The following is a 26,148-nucleotide window of genomic DNA, read 5'->3' as shown; positions in this document are numbered from 1 at the left end:
TTAAATTATTTATATTTATATAACTTTTAAATATTTACTAAAAGTTGGTTAGAATAATGATTAAAATTCCTCTTTGAATGATACAGTCATTTTCTTCTCTCTCAATATTATAAAGATTGCATGTTGTATTATATACGGGGTGAAATAATAAATTTTATTGGAGTCGGAATTAAATTATATATAATTTTAATGTGTTATATTTTTATAATTTTTAGATGATTAAATTAAATTCGTATTATTTTGAGGGGTCAAAGTACAATTTTATCATTATTAATTTAAAATTTTATAAATTATAAAAGATTTAAATAAAAAAAATTTTTATTTTAGGAGGGTCGGAGCCCTGCTAGCCCCTCTTAGATCTGCCCTGATTTTATATTTTAATTATTTTTTGACAATTCACATATGTCAATGTAGATGAAAATATTTATGTAACAATTTTATATAAAAAAGTTTATATGAAAACATTCGAGTCTCATAATTTTCTCTTTGTGTATCTATTTTTCTATATCTATCAATTCAAATAGTTCAGGAACCGTTTTATATTTTTTTAAAATTAAGGGACCAAAACATAAAATTGTTAAAAATTTAGTGACCTTGGATGTATTTTGCACTAATAAGTATAAATAGGTATATAATAACCCATTTATGAATTATAATTTTTATTTATAACTAAAAATAATGAAAAAAGAAAAAGAAAAGAAAGGTTCAGCCTTTTTTTTCTCTTCATGTGCAGTAATCATGTTCTATGAGTCTTTTTTTTGTTCCTTTATTTTCGTATTGTGTGTTCGGCATTTTCGGGACCCATATAAACTAAAAAACCTTTTTTTGTTTCGTGTCATGTTGTAGCTGCTGTAGCATTGTCGTGTTAGGGAAACGACACACCCAGAAAATTGTCTTTGGTCTTTCTGGATTCATCCCCTATAAATTAAATTAAATTCTCCTCTCGAATTTAGGAACTTGAGGCCTTTAACAATTGAAACAGCAAATTAAAGCTACGCCAAGCAAAAAATAAAAAGAAAAAGAAAAAAAAATGGAGAATCAGTGCCAGAATGGAACTGAAACTCTTCTCAAAGTGTCAACTCTCAATTGCATCGATCTTTCTAATCCTGATATTCATCAATCTGTCTCTTTACTAAAGCAGGTTTTTGTTTCCCTCTCAATATTTTTTTTTCTGTTTTTATTGAATTTTTCATTGGGATTTAATTTTTTTTTTGGTTATGGTTTTGAAGTTGGTTATATATATATATATTTAAGATAAACCCAGAATTAATGTGTTGGAAATTTGGTGAATTTTTTAGGCTTGTTTAGATTGTGGGTTTTTCTACGTGATAAACCATGGGATAAGCCAGGAATTCATGGATGAAGTATTTGGTCAAAGCAAGAGCTTTTTTGAATTGCCATTAAATGAGAAAATGAAAGTTTTGAGGAATGAAAAACACAGAGGATACACCCCAGTGCTTGATGAGCTTCTTGACCCTGATAATCAAGTTCATGGTTAGCAATTCTTTCTTCTTACTGATTATATGCTATTTGAGAATCAAGTTGGTTCCTTTCGGAGAAGTTTTTGCGAATCCGTTGTACCCTTCAACGTGTCAATATTGTCCTTAAGTTCAGATGGAGTTTTGTCCCTTTATTCTGTCAAGAACTCGAGCCAGAGGCGGGTTTATAGAGTGAGAGCGCCTAGTTAGATCAGGCTGTACATGATGCACAGCAATCCATTTGCTATTGGTAGGGTTTGAACCCAAGCCTTGAATGGCATCAACGGGAATAAGTACCATCACTTGATCAACTCCGCCTCGCTTTCGACAGAGTCAAGGGACAAAGTTCCCCTTTACAGGACTATTTATATATATATTTGGTTTTCCTTTCATATTGATCATTAATGAAATAGTTCAACTAAAGTATTGAGCTTTTTTTTCGCTTGTGAGGTAGTAGGAGACTACAAAGAGGGGTATTACATAGGTGTGGAAGTACCCGAAGATGATCCTGAAGCGGAGAAGCCGTTTTACGGACCAAATGTTTGGCCTGAAGATGGTAACCATATTGGATTTTTGTTGATTGGTGTGTCTTGCAAGACGTGGTTTAAAGAAAAAAATTTCCTGATATTCTTGGGATATTTTTTTGGTTTTTGATTAGGTCTTTTGCCTGGATGGAGGCAAACTATGGAAAAATTCCATCACCAGGCATTGTAAGTTTATAAGCTAGTATGTTATTTAAGTAGCTATGTGTGATTTCGTGGTAACATGCGAGAAAATAAGCTAATAAGATTTTGTTTTTGTTTATAATGTGTAAACCAGGGAGGTGGCAAAAGCAGTTGCAAGAATCATAGCGCTTGCACTTGGCCTAGAGGTTGATTTTTTTGATAAGCCTGAGATGCTCGGGAAGCCTATTGCCACCTTGCGGTTACTACACTATGGAGGTGGTGGAAAGATCATGGGACTGCTCTTATTTTCATCTTGATGTATTTGCACGGTTGATTTTAACTCATTATATGAATTTCATATGCTTCTCAGGTCAAGTTTCTGATCCATCAAAAGGATTATATGGAGCTGGAGCACATTCTGATTACGGATTGATTACGCTTTTGGCAACAGATGATGTGATGGGTCTGCAAGTATGAACATTTTCCTTAACATGCGATTATATTACCTTTATTCTTCACATTTGACTAGTTAACAAAAAGTTTATTACGGTTTTTGGCAGATATGCAAAGATAAAGATGCAAAACCTCAGATATGGGAGTATGTAGCACCGGTAAAAGGGTTAGTTGCTAATGGCCTGCTGAGATTCAAGCTTTTTGGGTTACTTTGCTGATGACATGCTTAAAACTTTTCTTTTTTTTACAGAGCTTTTATAGTCAATCTTGGGGACATGCTCGAACGGTGGAGCAACTGTATATTCAAGTAAGCCACTTTCTGTGGTAAACTATATTATGATATATGACTCACATTATCGTCATGATAAGTGTAAATCCGTTATCCAAGGCCGCATCTCCATTGATCTAGAGCATATGCTGCTGTATTTTTCTTGGTTTCTTACTTTGTGACTAAATACTTGGTGTTCAAATGTACCCAGGTCCACTTTGCACCGAGTTTTGGGGAATGGTCAGGAGAGATATTCTGTAAGGCTCCTTACCTTCATTAACCCGATTTTTGTCATTCATGTTTTAAGAGCCATTGCTGCCTTTCCATGATTCATTATTGTCATGTCATTATATCAGGTTGCTTCAATATATATTCATCCGATCATAACTGCTATTTACGTATCAAGTCTGACTTTTGCGCTTGTTATATATCTATTTTTGATGTACTTATTTGTATTCAATCTGATGCTTTTCGATCTGATGTATGTCTTATATCGCTAGGTTCTTTATTCTTCTTGGAATACCCACATACGATGTATGTTGTATTAGAACATTGGTGTAGAGTTATAACCTCCAAATTCATATCTTTGTTGAGCACATGTATTTGACACTCGTATCAAAATCCGAGAAACATAGCGTATATCAACAGCATATGACATAACATATAACTATGGTTTATGTCTGTTGTTTCTGATTACAGATTGCATACTTTGTTGAGCCGAGTCATGACTGTCTTGTCGAATGTTTACCCACTTGCAAGTCCGAAAACAATCCTCCCAAGTAAGTGTTATTGTCAAAAGTGTTCTAATTATAGATAATATGGATTGAAGTCCATCTCAAAACTCTTGACTTTTCATTTTTCTTTACGTGCTTTCTTTAAGTACCCTTATCCGATACCCTGTTCGAGAACAACCCCAGTCAAAGCAACATACCTTTAGATAATCTTGTATGGTCTGAATACCAACTCTAATCGAGCTGCTGCATGTATTCCTAACCAGGTTTCCACCGATCTATTGTGCAACGTACCTGAGCCAACGATACAAGGACACTCATGCTGAGTTAAGCGTATACGAGAAACATCAAACTTGAAGTCCTCCTGGATTATGTCTAGGTATAAGGTTACCTTATAATTTTCGTATCATAGGCTCATTATCAATTTCAATGTGCTAATATCAAACGTTAGAAAAATATATTTTACTCAAAATGTATATGTATTACAATAACGGGTTATCATTCCTAATAAAAAGTTATTCACAGTTTTTCCATTTTTACTTGTTTTCGCTGCAAGTATCCATATCCGATATCTATATGCAACAAACATTCAAATTCTCAAGTTTAGGAATCAGAACCGGAGCTTGGTGTGGTTAAAATGCTGAATGAATGTACGTGATGAACTAGAATGACAATGGTGTTATGAGCCAACACTGATTTTCATATTGCCTCAAATGTTATGAAACAAATAAAGACTATAAAACAAGTAAAAATTGATGGTTACAAAAGCCCAAGAAAATTACAATTATTGTGGGATACATGGATACTTTCTGTAATTTTGTTAAACTAGTCCTGTTTCAGATTGTGAATCAGACCTAACTGCACAAATAAATGGGCTTTCGAGATTGTTACCGTTTTATTCAAGCACGACCTGAAAGCACAAGCGGGCCACTCTTTCTGGACAAGCATGTTTTTGAGCCCTTCCTCTTTGCTTCTTGAAAACTCAGTTCGATTTACAGGTTAATTTTCTAATTCGTCCGGTACATGTAACTTCTCGATGGCAGCCTGGTTAAAGAAAAAATATTGAAACACATCCTAGGTTTAAAGAGCAAAGGTTCATTTCTTTTTAGGGAGAAGCAATACTGAAAAGAAAGGAAAAACAAGATAAGAATAAAAGAAAGATCAAGTATAAGTAGATACCTTAATCGTAGCAACATCGGTTGCAGATGGCTTTAAATCCAAAGCAATACCGAAATGAAGCATGGCTTTTTCGTGCATGTTTTGTCGCTTATAGATTTTACCCATCAAAGCATATACACTGCTTTCACGAGGGGCATACTCTTTAAGTTCCTGTAGAACTTCAAGAGCTTCATCAAATTTCTCCAGACTCATCAGTATGTTAGCCTTTTGATACATCGGAAGCGGGTTTTTTCTGTCTGAAAAAATCGCGCAGTCCATTATCCTGATGGCATCTTCACTTCTCTGTAGAATGATTGATAGAAAAATTCAAAGAATTCCCAAGACAATACCATTCAAGTCAAGATATAAACAGTATGTAAAGTAGCTTGACCTTTAAGGCATGGAGAGCGGTTCCAAGATAAGACATTATAACAGAAGAACGTGGATTTATGTGGAAAGCAGTTCTAAAGTGATGCTCGGAAAACTCAAACTTCTCTTGGCGAAGAAAGATCATTCCTAGACCATACCAGGCATTGTAATGCCTTGAATCGATCTGAAGGGCATCCTGGTAGCTCTTGATTCCATTCTCAAAATCCTCTAAAGCAACATACCTGCAGATGAAAATGTTCTGGGGGAACTTTTAATGAACAAATAAAGGATGAAGTGCGAATTAACAAGTTTAAAGTTAAAGGAAATTATCCATGTAAACATACTCATGACCACAAAGGGTGTGGGCATATGCAAATCTTGTATTCAGTTGCACAGATCGTTGGAAATTTTTCAGAGCTGTTTCGTGGTCTTTCTGCAAGCTGTAACAGTTTCCCATGGCACACCTGCAAGTTAATTCGAATATAAAAAACCGAACAAAAATATAGGTGATTATATTAACTCTCAAAGCTGCTCTCTAAACCCTCAAAGCAGCTACTAAACAAGGCAGATGGATAGAAATTAGTCTCAGGAAATAACAGCTTTTAGAAACTTGGGATAGTGAAATTGGTAATATTTACGAATTATTCAAAAAAGAGAATGCTAATGCCATTGCACTACTCAACGAAAAGTTAGATAAATCTACCATGATTGAGGAGCTAAGCGGTCAGTTGATATCAGTTCCCGCGCTAGGTAACTCAACTTCATATCTTCCTTTAAATGCTGCAAGAAGATAAAGACAGCTCTCAACAAAGAAATTTAGCCATAAAATTAGAGGGAAAATCAGTCAAAGTTTGAAAGAGACCACTTCCTATAAGACTTTCGCAAGCAGAAACCAGATAGAGTTCATCCTGATGAGTATAAATTAGTAAAGCAACAACATTTCAAGAAATGTAACATGTTACATAACTTTTCAAGGATCAAGGAAACTCACGTATAGAACAGTGGAGTAAATATCCATTCCTTCTAAACTGTAAGGAGACACTCGAAGGGAAAGACTAAATACCCGATCAGCTTCTAAGTAATCAACCAATTCGAAATGTGCTTTCCCAACCTGCGTCAGAAATTTTTGAAATATACTTCATAGTAACGAATTGTCAAAACATATGTAGGAGACTTGTGAAAACACCCAAGTCCTTCAGTTAACCAACAAAATTAAGTAAAAACTTTACTAAATTAGCCTACAACAAGTCTAAGTGGAAAGCATAAAATACGGAAAGCATGTCTCTCTCTGTGAAAGATTATTTAAAATCACAAGTCAAGACTGATTGATCAACCTGGTATGAGACAACCTAACATCAAGAGAGGAAGAAAACGGAGAATGTTGCACCAGAAGTGTTACCTGGGACAGCACCCAGCTTGTATTATAATGCCTAAGTGGAAGTGTTAGAAAGGTATTCAGTGCATCCTGTAGACCGAAGAATTATCAAAAGCATTGAGCATTGCCCCAGAGATCTGAAATATTACTGTTTCTTCAAGCTAAATGCATAGTTACCTGACACCTATACAGGCAAGAAAGCCTATAGCCTTCCCCAAGGGTTTTTATAAGGCCTAAAACTTCAGAAACGCCGCTGCTAACTTTTGATCTGCTAATAGCAACCCCACCAACTGGAACAGTAGGTCCATCTTGGTCAAGGGATCTAACATCACCAGGAGATGAACTTGAATTTGCTGATGCCAAATTTGCACAAATATCATCAAATATTTCAGCGCTTATCCCTAAACAATATCAGAATCAAAGTTTCTAGGCATCAGAGCAGGTAAAAAAGGTAGCTAATGGGAAGAGGGATTTGTGTTTCCATTCATCAGAAGAAGAATAGCATTTTGGCTCGGTTCAATCAAATAACTATCACAATTAGGTTCCCAAAATGAACACATGAAAGAAATTAGCTTTCTTTCGTCATGCCCACGAATCATAAATCAACTAACAATCTCAATTTGGAACTTATTAGAGAATTTATAAAAAACTGAAGTAGCAGAATTCAGAGAACTACTGATGAATAAGAAGTTTTATAACCTTCTTCAATATTATCGTTCGCCAAATATTGAGAATTACGAACTGTCACAGTACGAAAAGCGACAGAACTCAACTTAGCTCCAAGGTATTTAGAAGAGCTAGTCCCATTTCCATCTACTCCTGTGGTATTTGCATTTGTGTCGACCCCAGCATCTCCAGCAAGTCTTGTACTTCGACGGGGACCAGATTCGGAGAATAGCCTCCCAGAAATCTAACAAAAAAGGATTAACAAACTACTTCAGTTATAGTACAAGGAAGTTTCATATTGTATAACATGTAAGCACAGGTATAATACCGAAGCACTGATTCCACTAACTGGACATGGACGTGCCAAACTATCAAAGTAATTAAAGATAACTGACACCTGTTCGAATAATTCCATGTATCAAAATTTTACTAAAAATTTATTTCATCCTACCCCAAAAGTTCTATAAAGAAAACCATGTTACACCACCAATGAGCATGATTCTGTTGATTACATAAATGATGGACAACATAGCTATATCCATACATTACTTATTCTTCGGTTTCTGATGGTCAAGAACCATGAAACCAATGGCATGCAAAATAACGGTTTCAACAAAGCTCTAAACGCCAAGAAGGATTAAAAAGAAATACTGCATTTATGAACACTTTTACCTTTCGTAATTTTCCTTCATCAACAAACTTTCTTCGAGGGGCTTGAACAAGAGAGTTCACCACTGACTTTGGAGAACCATCAGCATTAACTGTGTTGAGATTGGAACCATTTGGCTGTGCATTTCTACACAAAGGTGGTGGAACAACTCCTGACAACTACAACATACATAGAAATTCATGTTGGTTGCCCCTAATCAGACCCATACAACCCCACCCCCCCCCCCCAAAAAAAAAAAAAAAAACCTAGCTAAGTAACCTCAAAGCATCTACCCTAAATTAACTAACCAATCAAAACATAGAACTCTACATAAAACATGACTCAGTATTTTGAATTTCACGCCACCTTACCTGTGAAGCCAATGGTGAAGGAGTATTATAAAGTGATATATTTGAAGGACCACCACCATTATGGGGCTGTGAAGCAGATATTGCTGCTCCATGATGATTACTGGGGATGTCTCTAAAGCTATTCACTTGTGTGTTTTTCAGTTGCCTAGAACTGACATCTTCTGAACTAAAGTTCAGGGAAGAAACCAGATTACAACCCTCACTCGCCACATGCAAATTTGGGGAGGCTAACCCAAGATAGAAGTGCTGCTTTTCAATGCAAAGAGCAGCTGCTTCCCCAAAAACCACAGTTGCTTCTTCAGCAGCACCTGATATAATCATATAAATAGATAAGAGAAATACAGGGTGAATATAAGATCAAGCCAATTGATAGCAATTTGCAGAGCCATTTTAGTGACTTATTATTTATAAGTCCAATGGCAATAGCAGACGGAAATTGAACTGAACCTATGACGTATAGCAGTTCAAAGACATTAACTAAAAGATATGTGAGATTGAGGATCTGATCAACCTAGCGTAATAGCATAGCACTAGAAAGAATATAGAATCTTGAGAACAATTTTTGACAGACCTAATATACACAACTCCTCATATGCAGACCAAAGTAAAGGATCTATAGACAAAGCCAGCCTAAAATGATGAATAGCACTTCTCTTTCTATCTGTGTACCTGAAAAAGAGACATTACTCAATTATGAAACGTGAAGATCAAAACTATTTGAAAATTGAAATATAGTCCGACAATCCAAGTGGTTAAACAAAGGAAAAGTCAAAGTATAGAGGATTTAATTCCTTCATTGTAGGGGATCCCATTAAGATTTTCTGCCTCTGTCTAGCCAGTAATGAGACTAAGTAACATTATATAAAAGCAAGAAAGAAGGTGGACTTCAACACAAACAATAACCATCCCCTGCATTTATCAAGCCATCTTTGGAGAATAAGTTTTAGACAATATCAATGCAAATTTCAGAAAACAACAGTACATTGTCTCTCCCTAAATTTCTAAAATATCTCCTAGATTAAGAAGAAATAACTCAGATCAACCTGTAAATAAGGCCAAGAAGATAATGACCAGATGCACCATTTGGAATCTGCAAAAGGAAAAACGAAAAAGAAAATGGACTATCAAGATATTACCATTACAGATCATGTGAAAGTCACAGGCAACTAACTTGTCTAAGAAAACATCATCAATACCTCTCCACCAGGCTCATTACTAGGACATAAAGCCGTTTCAGCTTCATTAAGTAGATCCATCTGAAAGCATGATATCGCAAACAAATAACGGGATTGACTTGTTTGCATTCCTTCATATGAAGAAAAACTTTTTATCACAGGGGCTATGATTTAATATACTAAAACAACTTCAAACAATTAAAACAAGGCAAGACGCATACCCTTTAGAATATAATACGCTGAGTAAGCTTGATTGTTCTGCAAGTAGCTAGCAGCTAACAACTGCAAATTCATCTACATTTAAACCAAAAAATCATATTTCATTTCGCAATTCAAAGTAAAGAACCCACTAGAAAATAACAAGAAAATTGAATTTAGAACCTTAATGTTACTAATTTATCAAGTTCCACAACCAAAATCTATATTCTCCGCGAAACTTAAGGAACATTGAACACTAATTGAACAATACGAATTGAAATTTGAAAAATCTAATGCCATGTATTAAACACGAAAAAAAAAAGAATTCCGGGAAAGAAAATTAAGAAACCGATTAATCATTAACAAATGATTGAAGCAATGCAACAGTGGATCTTGAAAATACAACGAACAGTTGTTCCCCTTTCACTCGTAAACGATTGAAGAATCAAAAGGTTCTTTCTAAAAAGACCAGAAAAGATTTTCATTTTACCAACCGAAAAGAACAAATTTGAAAAAAGAAAAAGTTCAAATTTTTCTTTTTTTGGAATGAGCGAGTTACCTCGGAAGGGAACTCAGCACAAAGACGGTCGCAAAGGAAGATGGCGTTTTTGAACATGAAATGGCGGAGACTGTTTTGAACACAGTCTGTGAGTATAGCTTCCATGGCGCCTTTTCTTTTTTCTTTTTCTTGCTTTCTTTCCTTCTTTCTTATTGGTTCGAAGAAAAGATGAAGTTTTTTCTGGGTTGGTTTTATTTTAGGTTTCAAAATAAGAATGTCACGTGCTTCTACGCTTTCAAATTTTTCAAATTCAGCAATTCGCACGTGACATTGTTTTGGATAAACTACTACTCGAATTTAAATATATTTCTTACAATATCATTTTTTAATTATATTCCGATTAAATGATTATTTTTTATTTTAAAATATCATGCTAATCAATTTAGCAACAAAATATAATAGTATTAACAATTGCAGTTAAATTTTAAATTTTAAAAAAATTTGAAAATAAAATAAGAAATAAATTTCAAATCTGTAAAAAGTATAGAAACTATGTCACATAATATTTGATGTGTGTCATTTATTGATATTAATAACAAAATAACTTAGTTAATATAGTCTCGATAATTTGAGATGTAATTATAATATGTTTAAATTTGAAGACTAATTTAAAATGAGCGACAAAATTTAGGAATGCTTCGTGCAATTACTTAATATATTTTTATAAATCAATTAGCTCGATTTTAATATACTTTAATAGTAAAATTAAATAAGTAAAGATGAGCCGAGTAAAATTTAATCGATTGAATTCAAATTTGATTAATTGGATTATGAAATTAAATTTATGTTACAATGTATAAGTTAAATTATATTTTACTTCCCTAAAATGATAAAATTTTAATTTAATCATTTAAAAATTATAAAAGTATAAGCTAATGCAATGATAATAACTATAAGAAAATACATAACTTAATTCCGAGCCCTCAAAATAATTTATGGCTTTGCCCCTATTTATTGATGTATGTTAATTTAAGTGATAAAAACTTTGGTGTTACGTAAGTAAAGTTTGGGTTGGGGTTTTGTGTTAAGAGAACTTTGAATTTGTTTAAGAATTTGATTCAGTTTTACTTCATTTTTTATTTTTTTAAATAAAATTTAGTTAAAATTCAAATTCACTTTCGAATATAAAAAAGCAATATATTTACAATTTTAAATTTATCGTATATTATATTTAAAGTATAAATATTAATATAATTGTAAATGATATATCTCTAATAATCTAAAATTATAATAAAATAAATACAAAAACAACAACAAATCAAATATTGAAATATATCTATCTAGCAACATAAATATATTCAGATGGGGCTAATATATGGTGAAACTTAAGCATAGAATAAACCGAAGAGAATCGATATATAACATTCACGCATGATAAGTCTCGAACATTAAAATAACTCAAGGTATTTGTCAACACCGTAAAGACTTCATTGGCGTATCATTTTTTTAGAGTTTACAAATACAAATATATATATATATATATATATATATCAAAGTTACTATAAAATAAAATCAAATATGATAATTGTCTAAGGCGTGGTCTTTTTAAACAAGACCAATAAGTTTTATCAACAAAATTTCAACTACCTCCAATATCATTAAATTCATATTAAATTTATATTTTGGTCATTTAACTTTAAAAAGTTATAAAATAGTTGTTAAATTATTTGATAGTTTTCATTCAAGTTACTGAAATATTCGAAAGTTTTTATTTAAGTCACTGAGTTGTTAATGTTTTTTTTTTTAAGTTAGGCTAGCGAGCTTCAAACGACAATTTGACAATCGGTACGATAGATCGATACTCACTGGTGAGTAAAAAAACATATTTTAGATAGTAGAGATGGTGATCAATGTAAAAAATCAGAGAAAAAAATTGTTCGGATTTTACTTTACTGATTAGTGATATTTAAAATTGTTTTATGAAAAAAATCGAACTATAAAATAGTAGAAGAATAAAAGCTCTAGTTTGGTACAAACAAAAAAGACCATACAACAAAATTTTAAATGAAAACTTTTAAACTTATCAAATTTTATATAACGGGCTAGGTCCAATTCCAAATTACTTGCACTTAGAGGCGTCCATGGGCCAGGCCGGGCTGGGCCCAAAAAGATTTCAGCCAGCATCCTAGGCCCGGGCCTAGCCCGACTTGAAATATGGCCCGAAATTTTGTCCAGGCCTGGCCCGGGAAAAATTCCTAAGCCCGAGCCCGGCCCGACCCATTTTTTTAATAAACACCAAAATTTATTTTAAAATAAAAAATAAATATTTATTTATTATTCGGGCCGGGTCGGGCCAAAAAACGGGCCTCATTTTTTGCCCTAACCCATATTTCGGGCCTATATTTTTACCAAAACCCTCCCATATTTTGAACGGGCCGTCGGGTGGGCCGGGCCGCCCGGCCCATGGACACCTCTACTTGCACTTTGCTAACCGCACCGTTTCGACGGGAACAAAATTAATAAACAACGTGTAGCTTCTCTAGCAAAATAGATATTCCCTTTAAAGCCATCAGGGCGGAGTATAAATAACAAAGAACAACAAAACTGCCGCATCGACGGTAGACGGAAGCTACTCCCATCTACGATCACCGCGACCTTCCAAACTCCACCACCAAAATGCAAAATCAAACCGAACCACCGCCGGAAACTAACTCGGACAAAGACGATCAAGCGATTGAGTTTGATTTATCATCCACCACCGCTCTCGATCTCACCAGCTTCCAGCTCCACGATCTCGACTCGGTGGAATTGCCGTCAAGCCTTACCGAGTTGGACCTTACTGCGAATCGCTTGTCGAAATTGGACCCTCGGATTGCGAATCTCATTAACCTCAGAAAGCTCTCTTTTCAGCAGAACCTCATCGACGATGCTGCTATCGAGTCGATCTCTAGCTGGGACTCATTATCTGGTCTTGAGGTAACCCTTTTCATTTCCTTGACGCCGTCAAAGCTTCGGCTTTTTTTGGGTATATCGCTCCTTTAATTTTTCACTGTTGTCGAAACTTTTTTCTATTTGGGTACAAATTGTTAAGAGATATGAAATTTATGTACTTAGGATCATTGCTTACTAGTCTCTCTAAACTAAATGGAATAAAAGAAGAAGCAGGTATTAAGAATTTTTTGGATAATTGAATATTAGGATTTTTTTTTTAATTATAAGGTAAACAATTTAATTTTAACGCTTGTACGATGCTAGATTGTTTGGAATATTTTAACTATTTATGTATTCTTTAATCACATATTTGCAATTATTTCTTATTATTTGGTTTAGATTTTTAGCTTTCCTTGAGAAATTAATTAGTACATAAAAGAATGCAACAATTTGCAATCAGTGAGAGTCTTATGATGTTATCAAATTGGTAAAAAAATGTTTTTTTTTTTTCACTTTCTTTCTGTATTATCCATTGTTGATTATTTGTAGAACAATGAAGAAGCTTGGGGTTATCTGTTTGTTTGTTCTGTACAGGAGTTAGTACTCAGGGATAATAAATTGATGAAAGTACCAGATGTCAGCTTATTCAAGAAGCTCTTGGTTTTTGATGTTTCTTTCAACGAAATCACTTCTCTTCATGGAATGTCGAAGGTCTCCAGCACACTGAAGGAACTCTATGTATCCAAAAATGAAGTTACTAAGATGGAGGAGATTGACCACTTGCATGAGTTGCAAATTCTTGAACTTGGTTCGAACAGATTACGGGTTAGTTTATAAACTGCTTGAATAATCTTTATTGCATAAGCAAGTACCAGGTATTCATGGTATGTAATAGTTTGACATAAGTTTTTTGTCATTTACTTTCAGTGTTGAAGTAGTATACACCTTTGATTGAAGTATAAGATCAGTGAGCTGTCTTATTAGTGTTTTCAAGCATGATCTAAGCTGTGAAGTGCTTTCCTTAGGTAATGGAAAATTTGCAAAATTTCACAAAATTAGAAGAGCTGTGGCTGGGAAGGAATCGAATTAAAGCTATAAACCTTTGTGGGCTCAAATACATCAAGAAGATTAGCTTGCAAAGTAATCGTTTAACTTCTATGATAGGATTGGAGGTATTGCACTTTAAAAAATGCCGTTCTAAGAAAATCTTTTATATTCCATGACATTTTGATGATGTTTTACTTTGGATTTTTTGTTTTCAAGGAATGTGTTGCTCTAGAAGAGTTATATTTGAGCCACAATGGCATTTCAAAAATGGAAGGTCTATCAACATTGGTTAACCTCCGAGTATTAGATGTTTCATCAAATAAGCTAACATCAGTAAATGACGTACAAAACTTGACAAGGTATTTAAATTTCCCTTTCTGTCTTTAGGGATATTATCCTATCTTTGGTCGTTGACTAAATTTACCTGCAGGTTGGAGGACTTATGGCTCAATGACAACCAAATAGAATCACTTGAAAGCGTAGCTGAGGCGGTTTCTGGTTCAAGAGAAAAGCTCACTACTGTCTATCTTGAAAACAATCCATGTGTATGTCTGCAGCTCGAGGACTTCAAATCTCTAGAACTTTTGTTTTTCAACTTTTTCTTATTCATTTTTGTGATCCCAAATTCCTTGCTATGGCTAATGAGTAAAGCATCTTTATTTCTCTATCTGGTTCTATGTCATACTTGGACCATAATTCTTTTTTAATCTTGTTTGCTATGGAGTTCCTTTCTTTTGATCACTTTTTCCTGACTTTGTATATGTTATCTTCACTATTATTTTCCTTGAATTAGTATTAGTACTGTATTTTGATTCACACACACACACACTATTTTCTCGCATAAACTAAATTCGTTGTCTACCTTACCAGACTGAGTTCAGTGAAACCTTTTGTCTATATCATCCTTCGCTTGACATATTGCATTTGATTTAGCTATAGCATATTAGTATTTATCTTTTTAATGCCTTTAACTTTTGAAAATTCATGATTAATGCTCCACATTTCCTAATCTCAACTCTGTTAGCTTAATGTTCATTCTTTTCTCTCTTAACCTATCCTTATATGATCAAACTTATCGTTTTGTCGCAGGCAAAATCTCCAAACTACCAAGCTACCCTGAGACAAATTTTCCCCAATATCGAGCAAATTGATTCAAGCATATTTGCCTAGAAGTTTTTACAGTTCTGACTGGAATGTTGTTGCTTAAAGGTCAGTATTTTGCAATCATGTGGGGAATATATTCATGTAAAATATCTACCGTCTTTTATTTGTTGCAGTTTACTGAGTTGCATTTTTGTTACAGGAAAACGGGGTTCCGGAAGCCTGCCCCAAATCTGGAATGGTTATGGAGGGATGTTGATTAAAATGTAATATTAATCATCTTTTGGGCATTCTTTATACCAACTGTTTTTTGTTTTAGATTATATTTCAAGCTATCTATCTTGCGAATAACGATATTAGACTTTCTGGGTTGTCATTCAGTTCCGAAACTCTTGAATGATGCATATATGCTTGAAGCATTATCTTGAGGTACATATTAGCCTCGTATTAGTGAGTATATCATTTTTGTTCTGGTATATATGTGATGGTACGTATGGACATACCATTTTTGGTCTGATATTGGTCATGTTGATACTGATTGTTTCGATATTATAGGTATTATCTTGTATTTTCTATGCCTTGGATCATAGGTTACCTTACCCACCTTTTCAAGCACCAGTAATAGCCTTAAGAAGAGTCGGTTTTTTCACCAATATCTCTATCACTATATCTTGCAATCTTACTCTGCTCTACCGATGACAGCTTCTGTCACCGACCGACCTTCTTTTCCTCCCGAGTTTTGTTGCACTGCAACAGACCCTCATTGTTCTTTGATTTGTTTGGTGTATTTAGCTCAGTCCGATTATATTATAACAGCGGCTGAAGTTGACACAGCCTGAGTTCTCTTAGAGTGAGAGCTCAAACAACTAAAGGCCGCAATTCCGCTCCTTAACCACCACCATCATCATAACCTCTTTCTGCACCTTAACATCTCACGGCCTCCACTTTTCCGTAGCCTTCTTCTCTTCAACATGCAAAGCTTCTATTATTGTCTATCCTTCACCGTCCCCGATGCTGAGGGAAAATGCACTGTTGGCACCAGTCGGTACTCTGGAGGCTGAAACTTTTTGAATCCTCTTAAGCATAAATCGGTGGAGGCTTTCAAGAGAATCAACAGACGCCTCTCCTATTTCTAATTATACTCTCTTTAGTACCTGAATGGCGGATTAGGGCACTAGGCTTTGGTACTAAGAACAACGAAACTATTATTTTCGTTCTATTTTACAAAAAATATATATATTTACCTTCAATAAGAATAGCCATTTGTCATACTAATAGCCATTTGTCATACTGTCATCCCTTTTTTTTTAAGTAAAATGAGATAAAAACAATAGTTGGCGTATTAAAATGGAATAATAAAATGGATAAACTGTTTTTAAGTGCAAAAATGAAAAAAAACTGTTACAGTTCAATGGCCTATTGAATTCATTGTTTAATATCATTTTTTTGTCCTTTTATATTTTATTTAAAATTTTAAAAATTAACATAATGAAATTTAAACTTGAAATAATGTTTAATTATAATATTTTAATTTTATAATTTCAATAGTTTGTTTGTTACATTAATTTAGTATAGATGGAGTGGATTTAGAAATTTAAGAAAGTTAAAATATTCAATCGGTCGCTATTCCTGACTGCCTAGCAGAATGTATGCCATGATATTGGACAACGCCTAAAACCTTTTTGAGAGTCCAAGATTGGGCTACATTGGTCCACCTTTATTACCTAATAATAATAATAATAATAATAATAATAATAATAATAATAATAATTTTTGGATAATCAAGTGATAAATAATAGATTCTTACTGTTTAAAGTAAGTTAATGTAAATATTTGTAAAAGTTACTAATAACTACTATCTACATCAAGAGGATTTATTATTAACAGGCTCTACAATAAGATTGTAATTTTCTTTTTTCTTTTCCTTTAATCTAGAAGATTTTATCATCAAACCAATTAAAAAATAATGAATACCTAATAAATCTATATTTAAGGTAAAACCAATGATATTTGAATTAAACAGTATCAATTGGTTGGAGTGAAAATCAATCAGAGTATCAGTTCAAAAAATAGTATTGAATGGAACTAGTATAAATCGGTGCTTGAACCAGAATTTTTTTTAATCTTTTATGATTTTTTAATTGGACTAATAGAATCAATAAAACTAACAAATCAATGATCTGATCAATTCAACCACTCTTACAACCTTAAATAGATATTAACAGTTTAGTCCATTTAACTATTTAATATCAACTAATAAAATATCAACATCCATAATGTAAATTCCCACTCTCAGCTGACGCTTGCATGAGTATTTCTGATAAGATATATTTGAATTCTTTTAAATTTTATTTTTTTATTAAATGTAAAAAAAAAGCGTTGATAAAAATAAATAATTCAGTATCGTACCAATATACATATAGCTTATGTTCAAGTACGAAGGCAAAAAATCTATATTTTGTAAAAAAAAAGTATGAATTATTTTAACTTCCATTTGATTAGTGTAATGGTAAAGCACATTATATATTTTCTGGGAGACATATGTTCAAACATTGAAGTGAACCATGAATATGAACTGTTAAACGGATATGAAGAATAAAAAAAATAGATAATGTAAAATAGTAAAATTCTAGGGGTGATAATTTTTTATATATTAAGTGAGTTATCATATATTTAAAATAATTAAGATATAATATTTTAAATTAATACAATAATAAAAATATATTTTTATTATAATATTTAATATAAGTATAACATTAATCAAATTTAAAAATAATCTAAAATACTTTTTAATAGAAATAAAATAATATGTAGTAATAAAAAAATTGAAATTAATGGATTCAAATAATGAGATAAGATTTAAGGTTATTTAACAAAAATGGAATACAAAGTTTTAAGATCCAATGGAAGAGTTTCATAAACTTTTATATCAATATATTTCGATTAATGTTAAAGAAAATAAACTTATTAAAAATAAAATTTATAATAAACATAATTTAATAAAATAGTATGCAATCTTTCAATCAATTAACCAAAAAAAAAACATTCGAATAAATTAAAATAATACAATTGATAATGTATTAAATAATTTTACATCAGTAAAAGTATCATGAAAATTTATATATTGAAAATTAAACTATATTTTATTTACTCTATTAAAAAATAAATTAATTTTTTATATTATCTTAAATAATAAATTAATTATTTTTATTAAAAATTAATCTATTTATATAATTAAAAATTGACAGACAAAATAAACAAAAATGTCATATGTTTAGCATCCTTACATATATATTATAAACCATTTCATACGGTAACCTAGTTACCAAAAATGATTTTACATTCCGCCATCTGGAAATATAAGGTTAATATCGTCATTCTAATACCTCGAATAAACCCAAAAGAAAAGTCATTTCATAGGGTAAGGGTAGTTTCGTAATTCATCATTTCTCTCATTCCCTACTACAAAGTCATACCATCTGCAACGGCCAAACCCACCCCCCTCCCTACACACTCTCTCTGTCCCTTCGCATTGGACTGTTAATTGGCCGTCAATGGCGGCTCCAGAGACCTCAACCGCCGCCGTCCCGACTCTATACACCAATAACACCTTGCGAAATGCTTTCGGCGGTGTTCTCTCTTTCTTCATCCTCCTCCTTATCGGAGTTCTCGCTTTCTCGATCCGTCTTTTCTCTGTAAGATCTTTTATTCCTCGTCCTTTTGTTATTCTTCTGGATCGATCTGTAATATTATTTTCTAGAATTCAATTTTCGCCCCTTTTCCGCGAAGGAATGGTTAAAAACGAAACGAAGTTAAATTGAGCTGAATATTGACTCGCATATTTGAAAATTTTGTCCATTTTCTATTTAATGTTTGTTCAATTTGAATCTTCTTCAATTTGGATGATAAGACAGAGGAATGTGAAGGAAAATTTATCATTTGATTCTATTTATTGCGTATGAGTTGCTTAGTAATTTGGAATTCTTCTGTCCTTTTTACGTTTTCAGGTTATAAAATACGAGAGTGTTATTCATGAGTTCGATCCTTACTTTAATTACAGAGTCACTCAGGTCAGTTGATTCAATTTATTGCTATCTTTAGTCCCTTATGTCATTTTTGTCAAGTTTTGGATCTTATGTTACTTATCAAGATGATTTGGTTATCTTGTTGGTTTCAGTTTCTTACAAAGAAGGGAATTTATGAATTTTGGAATTGGTTTGATGATCGAACTTGGTAATTGCAAATTAGTAGTTAATTTATGTTGTTTATGGTTTTAGACTTTTAGGTTTTTAATATGTTATTGTTCAGCATTTCTGAACAAGCGTGCTTGTTTTTGGTATAATCAAGGTACCCTCTTGGGCGCGTGATTGGCGGAACTGTTTACCCTGGGTTGACCTTGACAGCTGGCACCATTTGGTGGTATGTTTCCTGAAAGTTAATAGGCGAAAAGAAAAACTATTTCTATTAAATTTTGCTATATAAATATATATTTTTTGTATAAAATTTCCATTTTTTTGCGTTTGACTTGTTTTTCTTTCCTTGTTGCATCAGGTTGTTAAATTCTTTAAATATTCCACTGTCTGTGGAAACTGTTTGTGTTTTTACTGCACCTATATTCTCTGCTTTTGCTTCATGGGCGACATACCTCTTGACTAAGGTCTTTATTATGCCTAAATTTACATGTGTAGTGAATTGTTATATGGTTATTAGCCTTAAATATTTTTGATATTCTATTGCCTTTTCTATAGGAAGTTAAGGGTGCTGGTGCTGGACTGACAGCTGCTGTTCTTTTAGCCATGGTAAATCAAGGAAGAGATATATGTGGCATTATCAGAGTTCATTAATTTATTATAACTATTTAAAACTTCAATTTTGAACAACAGTGGTTGAACATCGTTTCATCCTGCACATTAATGAGTAAATCTTACCATTGCTTTTATTGGTCTGTATCCATGTCTCTGTTGGCAATATTTGGCAATGTCATGTTTCTATGTCAACTTATGGTGTAAATGTGTCTTATGAATGACATCTTATTTCAATTCATTTACGTTCTTCTTTGCAGGTTCCATCATATATCTCCCGGTCTGTTGCTGGTAGCTATGACAATGAAGCTGTAGCAATATTTGCTTTGATCTTCACTTTCTATCTTTATTTAAAGGTTAGACTTTGATTGATGTAAGTTCATTTTATTTATCTATAATTTTGAGTTCTAATGCTTGAGGTATAGTCTGGTTAATTTACTGGTGAATGGTATCTCACCTTTGACAATAATCTGCTATTTATTTTCACTTGAGTTTCCTTCCATTAACTATTTTCAAGTCTGACTATTCTCTTCATTATTGGTTATCCGCAGACCCTAAATACTGGATCCCTGTTTTATGCCACCTTAAATTCACTTGCATACTTTTATATGGTAGGCTTCTTGTGCTAACTTTTATCTGTGTTCTTGTTTTCACTCATTATTTATGTTTCTCAGTTAATTATTTTGTTTTCTAGGTCTGCTCTTGGGGAGGATACACATTCATTATTAACCTCATTCCAATGCATGTGCTTCTATGCATTGTAACTGGTCGTTATTCTTCTCGATTGTACATCGCTTATGCTCCTCTCGTAAGTATCTGAATTACTAAGGAAGCTGGAATACTAGTCAATAGCAACAGGAATAGGCTTTCAGTAAGCCATTGAAAACATTTCTTGTAGGGATCAGGTTGATTGGCTATGGGCTAAAATTATAATATTTCATCAAACTCCTAATGTTTGAAATTATTTATCCATTATATAGATACTTTAACTTGTTAGATGTGCATTTATGTATTACATTTAATTTTAACCCTGAGTTTGTCTTTGTGGATGGAAAACTCATTGTACAAATAAAGGTGTTATAGTCTTCTTTCTCAGTTAATGATGGTGGCATTTTTAAAGAATGTATCTTTTCCCTCCCTTGAATAGAGGACAAAAATCTTTATGCAGATCTCTACTTGGACTTGATTTTAAGTCTAATTGTAACTGTTTGCTGCAGGTTGTTTTGGGAACATTGCTAGCGGCTTTGGTGCCAGTAGTGGGGTTTAATGCTGTGATGACATCAGAACATTTTGCATCATTTTTGGTAAGCTTTTTCCTTTATCTTTTCCCTGATTTGTTGGCTGCTTTTGTTATTATCTTGTTTTTCTTGTTGCAATTCATTTGTCTTGCAATCTCAGGTTGTTATAGCCGTGCCGTTTTTAGGTATAGGTAACTATCAAGAGTCAATCATTCTTGCTAGCATTTCATGTTATTAACTGTTCCACTTGAGGAGCTGTTGCTGTATGACCAACTATTTTGTGTAAAATGCGCAATGACATTACGATTCACGGATGTGCTTTTAGGCTCTAGAACAAGAGACAAATAGAAGTGTTCGAAATCTTGTTAGCATAAGCACTATTCCGATTTCTGAAATAACTCGCATCCTCATTTTCTATTTCTTGGTTCATGTGATGCTATTCCTTGCTCCTTGATCTGATTTTGTTTTCCCCTCTGCAGGTTTTCATTATTATCCATGTAGTGGCTTTTGTGTACCATATCAAGGGGATTCTTTCCCCCAAAATGTTTAAAGTTGCTGTGACACTTGTTGTGACTGTTGGCCTGTAAGCTTTCCTTCTCTTCTGTTTCCATAACTTTTTCAGGGAAACATGATTTGATATACCAATGGCATGAGTATTTTGTGATTTAAACTTTCTTATTAATCAGTTCAGCATACAGTGAACAATAAACCATATAACTTGTAGATTTGATTGATAAGCATATGAACAAGATGCAGGATTAATTGACCTTACATGATTTCTGTTCTCAGGGCAGTGTGTTGTGCTGTGATAGCTGTACTTATAGCATTAGTAGCTTCCAGCCCAACAAAGGGATGGAGTGGACGAAGCTTAAGTCTGCTTGACCCGTAAGTACCTAATTCATTTCAGTATATTACATGTGACTGTTTCTGCATGAAACTATAAATGAAGCCAAGTAGAAGGAATTGTGGTCAATGATAGTGCAGTTTTATGCACCTTGCAGCTCAAATTATCTTGACATCTTAGTTTGGCATGGATCTAGTTTTGAGGGGCTTTTTGTGCTGTGCAATTCTTAAAACCTAAGACATAAACGAGGTGCCAGAAAACTATTTGATTGGTTTAGTAATAAGTGTGTTGCCACTTGCCATGCAAACAGTATTTTCTGTTTTTATACCTTGTATGATTTGTTTAGAGTTTTTCTTTTCTTTTTTGGGTACAAGTTTGGAGTTTGTTGAAAGGTTAGCTGTTTAAGTTCTTTCCATTTTCTTAATGCATTTTGACAGAACTTATGCAAGCAAATATATACCAATCATTGCTAGTGTTAGTGAACATCAACCACCTACTTGGCCATCTTATTTCATGGACATTAATGTTTTGGCCTTCTTGGTTCCAGCTGGTATCATTGTAAGTCTCTACCTTTCACAACTATTGTAGCTTTTTGCTTCTAATTTAGAAATTCATCTACTATAACCAATAATTTTTATTTTCCTTGTTGGAAGGCCTGCTTTTTGCCTTTATCGGATGCAAGCTCATTCATTGTCCTCTATATTGCAACCTCTGTGTATTTCTCTGGAGTAATGGTAAGAGGAAAATGGACACAGTCAATTTCATGCCATTACTCTGCTAGCTTTTGTTCCTTTGTTCGAATAATGTAGAACCTCTCGTGATCTAATCATACAGGTCCGCTTAATGCTTGTGCTTGCTCCAGCTGCATGCATCACATCTGGAATTGCCCTTTCCGAAGCTTTTGATGTTTTAACCGGATCAATAAAGTTTCAGCTACCTGGAGTAACAAGCAATGCTGAAGTTGATGTAAGCAGGTTCTATTTATCCATACTAGGTCAACCGTTTGATGAAGTCATTTAGCTACAGGACTAAATATCTTTTCTGCTGCCTCTGATCTTTAAGGCAGGGGAAACTAGTTCTGATACTAGTGAAGCACAGACTGATGAAGTAAAGGCAGAGAAACCTGATGACACATCAAAGAATCGACCCTCAAAGAAAAGCAAGAAGAAGGAAAGGGAGCTTGCGGAAAATCCTCCTGCCAAAGCCACAGCCAAAGCCAAAGCCAAAGCTGAGAAGAAGAGGCTTCTTGCTTTACCTTTGGAGGCATCTGTGATTTCACTTCTCTTACTGGTTGTGCTGGGCGCCTTCTATGTGGTACTCTGATTTGCCCTCTTATATCCTCTAATTGCTTGTGCTTGCCAGTGCTTTTGTTATAGAAGTTTGTGCATCACTAAATAGACTGTTATGGCAATGAGATGATGTTGATCTTAACTGTTGAGTGATAGTTCTGGTTGTAGAGAAGGATTTATTTAGTTAACTTTGGTCTTAAATTCTGTGTGGATATATGTTCCTATGAGCTGGTTGTAGAGCTCATGTTGGAAGGAAGGGATAAGTTTTGCAACTAATAAAAAGACAGTTTCTGCTTTTCGATGATCTCAAAAAGTTTTAAATTCTCTTCCATTCTTTGAGTCCGGATTTAGCAGTGGCATTAATAGGTTGCCAAATGCCAATGAAAGAGTTGTAAGAAATAATAATCTACTAATTGATAAAGCAAAACTGAAAAGTTGCTCTGTTTGAAAGATATAAATATATTATTTATATATCTAAATGGGAATTAAAACTTTGTTATTAATTATTTCTATTTTAGTTTTGCATGAAATTTCCTTACATGTTCATTTCTTGGTCACTTCTTGTTTTTATCGTAAAAAGCCTTACATACTGTTCCACTTTTCTTTGCAGGTTCATTCTGTTTGGGCTGCAGCAGAAGCTTATTCAGCTCCTTCAATAGTTTTAACCACTCGTTCACGTGATGGTCTACATGTTTTTGATGATTTTAGAGAGGCTTATGCATGGTTGAGCCATAATACAGATGTCAATGATAAAGTAAGTTCTCCCCATATTAGCTTCTCTGGATTTTGAACATTTTTTTAACCAGTCTGTTGTGCAGGAAGTTTTAGGGTTACATTTTTGTGGAATAAATACTAAATAATCAAAAAATAATATTTCAAGCTGTGTGGTCAATGTTGATATTTTGAGCATGTAATGGGTGGGCTCTGATTCCTCATTGGTGATAATTTTGCCGATTTAGGTGTTTTCCTCTTAAAATTTCTTGGCTGAGCTCGTTTTGCATGTAGCATTGTACTTCACTGTTGAATATAACATATTATAACCTTTTAAGTTGGCAAAAAAGGGTCCAGTTTGACAGTGTAAGTGAATTTCATGGCAGGTTGCATCATGGTGGGACTATGGTTACCAAACCACTGCCATGGCTAATCGCACTGTTATTGTCGACAATAATACCTGGAACAATACTCATATCGCAACTGTCGGTACTGCCATGTCTTCTCCTGAAAGGGCAGCTTGGGAAATTTTCCACTCCTTGGATGTCAAATATGTTCTTGTAGTCTTTGGAGGTATGGTTTCTTTTTTGTTCACATGAAATACAGTGTCTTAATATATTAATTTTCTGACAATTTACTTCCTTGTCAGGTCTCATTGGTTACCCCAGTGATGATATTAATAAGTTCCTGTGGATGGTTCGAATCGGAGGTGGTGTCTTTCCTCATATCAAGGAACCAGATTATCTTGTAAGTTCTCTGTGCTGGCATTGCTTAAAAGATGCACCCTTGTTGAAAGTTAAACAACAAAGAAACTTCTTTTTTTGCGAGAAAAATTCCTACTTAAGCTTCCTTCCTGACTTGGTTATTTTACTTATTGTCTACAGAGAGACGGACAATATCGAATTGACTCCCAGGCCACTCCAACCATGCTAAATTGTCTAATGTATAAACTCTCATATTACAGGTCCGTAGTTGTTAACTTTTGACTTTCGAGTATATATATGTGGTTTTTTATCACTATCGTTATGGCAGCTAAACTTAATCTCTCAATTTACACATTGTACAGGTTTGTTGAAACCGATGGGAAAGCCTACGATAGAGTTAGGCGCACAGAGATCGGAAAGAAATATTTTAAACTCACTCATTTTGAGGAGGTTAGATGATCCTGATTTCTTCCCTTGATTTAAATAACAACTGCAGAACATGAAATATTCCCAATACTATTCTTTTAAAAATAATTTCAACACGATTAATGTGATTTTTCGACCTAAATTGAGCATATTTGTGTTGAATGCATACTATATCCGACACTCACCATGTTCAAATAACATAGCATGATGGATGAGAATGAATAAAATTTCTCTTTTCAAGTATTTTCCCGATAAGATGCCTTTTTTTATTCATCTATTTTGTTGAATTTAGGTATTCACAACGCATCATTGGATGGTTCGGATATATAAATTGAAGCCTCTTAAGAACAGGATTCGGGGAAAGGCAAAAAAATCAAAATCGGTACGTATAATCGACTCAATGATCCTCATACACGAAAACACACACACACACACGCATAGTAGATTCTTTTCTCCTGTGCCGAAAGATCCCATTCGATGTTAACTTATACCTTATTTTTTATATTATGCTTTGCAGAAAACTAGTTCAACAAGCAGTTCTAAAAGAAGTGGAACCAAAAAGAAGAATCCATGGCTGTAGGAAACAGAATATTTATACCAATGGTAAAATATTCTCTGTAACTCGAATACAATCGTTTGTTTGCTGAAAGAGCCTTTTAGGCTTTGCTCGGTAGCGAGAATGAAAGGAGACGGGAAGTTTGTTATTCCAATGATTGTTCTAACTCTTTTTCATCTTTCCTATCGAGCAAACCCGAGATAGAGTTTGATTATGCCGGCAATGTTAGGTGTTTTTCTTTGAGAAATACAATATATAAATCAAAACGATTTTGCAGGTTTCGCTTGATCTTTGTAATCTGTAACGCATCTGGTTTAGGGTTAAAATCGGATTTAGGTCAAGCTCAGATATAATGCGCATATCATATTTATGTGTTAACTCTGGCTTAAAGCAGAGATTTTTAAGGAAAATTATTTCGTGCATTGCAGGTAGCGTTAAAAAACT

The 26,148-nt window shown here is 33.6% G+C and overlaps 4 protein-coding genes across 10 annotated transcripts; 3 read left to right on the top strand and 1 right to left on the bottom strand.

Moving 5' to 3' along the window:
* The first annotated feature begins 773 nt into the window (after positions 1–773).
* On the top strand, positions 774–4,128 carry LOC107932088 (2-oxoglutarate-Fe(II) type oxidoreductase hxnY). Of its 2 annotated transcripts, none has more exons than XM_016864036.2 (11): positions 774–1,141; positions 1,299–1,494; positions 1,936–2,034; positions 2,137–2,188; positions 2,298–2,419; positions 2,514–2,614; positions 2,704–2,762; positions 2,847–2,903; positions 3,076–3,121; positions 3,564–3,643; positions 3,862–4,128. In XM_016864036.2, the coding sequence occupies exons 1-11, from the start codon at positions 1,031–1,033 to the stop codon at positions 3,950–3,952; spliced, it is 1,014 nt and encodes a 337-aa protein (XP_016719525.1). In that variant the 5' UTR covers positions 774–1,030; the 3' UTR covers positions 3,953–4,128. The 2 variants fall into 2 exon arrangements, with proteins under 2 accessions (XP_016719525.1, XP_016719524.1); XM_016864035.2 differs by having other exon boundaries at positions 787–1,141; positions 1,933–2,034.
* On the bottom strand, positions 3,497–10,298 carry LOC107932087 (cell division cycle protein 27 homolog B). 6 transcript variants are annotated; one of them, XM_016864033.2, is made up of 17 exons: positions 10,116–10,292; positions 9,580–9,652; positions 9,380–9,489; positions 9,227–9,273; positions 8,755–8,852; positions 8,184–8,491; positions 7,836–7,991; positions 7,197–7,407; positions 6,675–6,850; positions 6,522–6,587; positions 6,114–6,233; positions 5,826–5,902; positions 5,467–5,586; positions 5,145–5,364; positions 4,775–5,056; positions 4,487–4,639; positions 3,497–3,889 (listed from the first exon to the last, which is right to left on the bottom strand). In XM_016864033.2, exons 1-16 carry the CDS (start codon positions 10,218–10,220, stop codon positions 4,595–4,597), a joined length of 2,214 nt encoding a protein of 737 aa, XP_016719522.2. In that variant the 5' UTR covers positions 10,221–10,292; the 3' UTR covers positions 3,497–3,889; positions 4,487–4,594. The 6 variants fall into 6 exon arrangements, with proteins under 6 accessions (XP_016719522.2, XP_016719521.2, XP_016719523.2 ...); XM_016864032.2 differs by having other exon boundaries at positions 6,675–6,898; positions 10,116–10,291; XM_016864034.2 differs by having other exon boundaries at positions 6,675–6,898; positions 9,380–9,439; positions 10,116–10,182.
* Positions 10,299–12,601: 2,303 nt separating this feature from the next.
* On the top strand, positions 12,602–15,651 carry LOC107932085 (protein phosphatase 1 regulatory inhibitor subunit PPP1R7 homolog). The gene is made up of 7 exons (XM_016864030.2): positions 12,602–13,031; positions 13,581–13,811; positions 14,012–14,158; positions 14,250–14,392; positions 14,464–14,578; positions 15,123–15,242; positions 15,337–15,651. The coding sequence occupies exons 1-6, from the start codon at positions 12,732–12,734 to the stop codon at positions 15,201–15,203; spliced, it is 1,017 nt and encodes a 338-aa protein (XP_016719519.1). The 5' UTR covers positions 12,602–12,731; the 3' UTR covers positions 15,204–15,242; positions 15,337–15,651.
* Positions 15,652–18,612: 2,961 nt separating this feature from the next.
* LOC107932069 (dolichyl-diphosphooligosaccharide--protein glycosyltransferase subunit STT3A) lies at positions 18,613–25,980 on the top strand. The gene is made up of 23 exons (XM_016864012.2): positions 18,613–18,829; positions 19,142–19,204; positions 19,312–19,367; positions 19,482–19,553; positions 19,686–19,791; positions 19,883–19,933; positions 20,197–20,292; positions 20,488–20,547; positions 20,631–20,744; positions 21,154–21,240; positions 21,654–21,757; positions 21,964–22,059; positions 22,456–22,576; positions 22,672–22,752; positions 22,853–22,984; positions 23,081–23,332; positions 23,918–24,061; positions 24,405–24,591; positions 24,668–24,765; positions 24,903–24,982; positions 25,085–25,172; positions 25,441–25,530; positions 25,666–25,980. Exons 1-23 carry the CDS (start codon positions 18,689–18,691, stop codon positions 25,726–25,728), a joined length of 2,382 nt encoding a protein of 793 aa, XP_016719501.2. The 5' UTR covers positions 18,613–18,688; the 3' UTR covers positions 25,729–25,980.
* Positions 25,981–26,148: the final 168 nt, after the last annotated feature.

Source organism: Gossypium hirsutum, chromosome D13 (assembly GCF_007990345.1).
Source record: "Gossypium hirsutum isolate 1008001.06 chromosome D13, Gossypium_hirsutum_v2.1, whole genome shotgun sequence".
In the NCBI taxonomy this organism is placed as follows: domain Eukaryota; kingdom Viridiplantae; phylum Streptophyta; class Magnoliopsida; order Malvales; family Malvaceae; genus Gossypium; species Gossypium hirsutum.
This window is presented reverse-complemented; position numbering and strand designations above follow the sequence as displayed.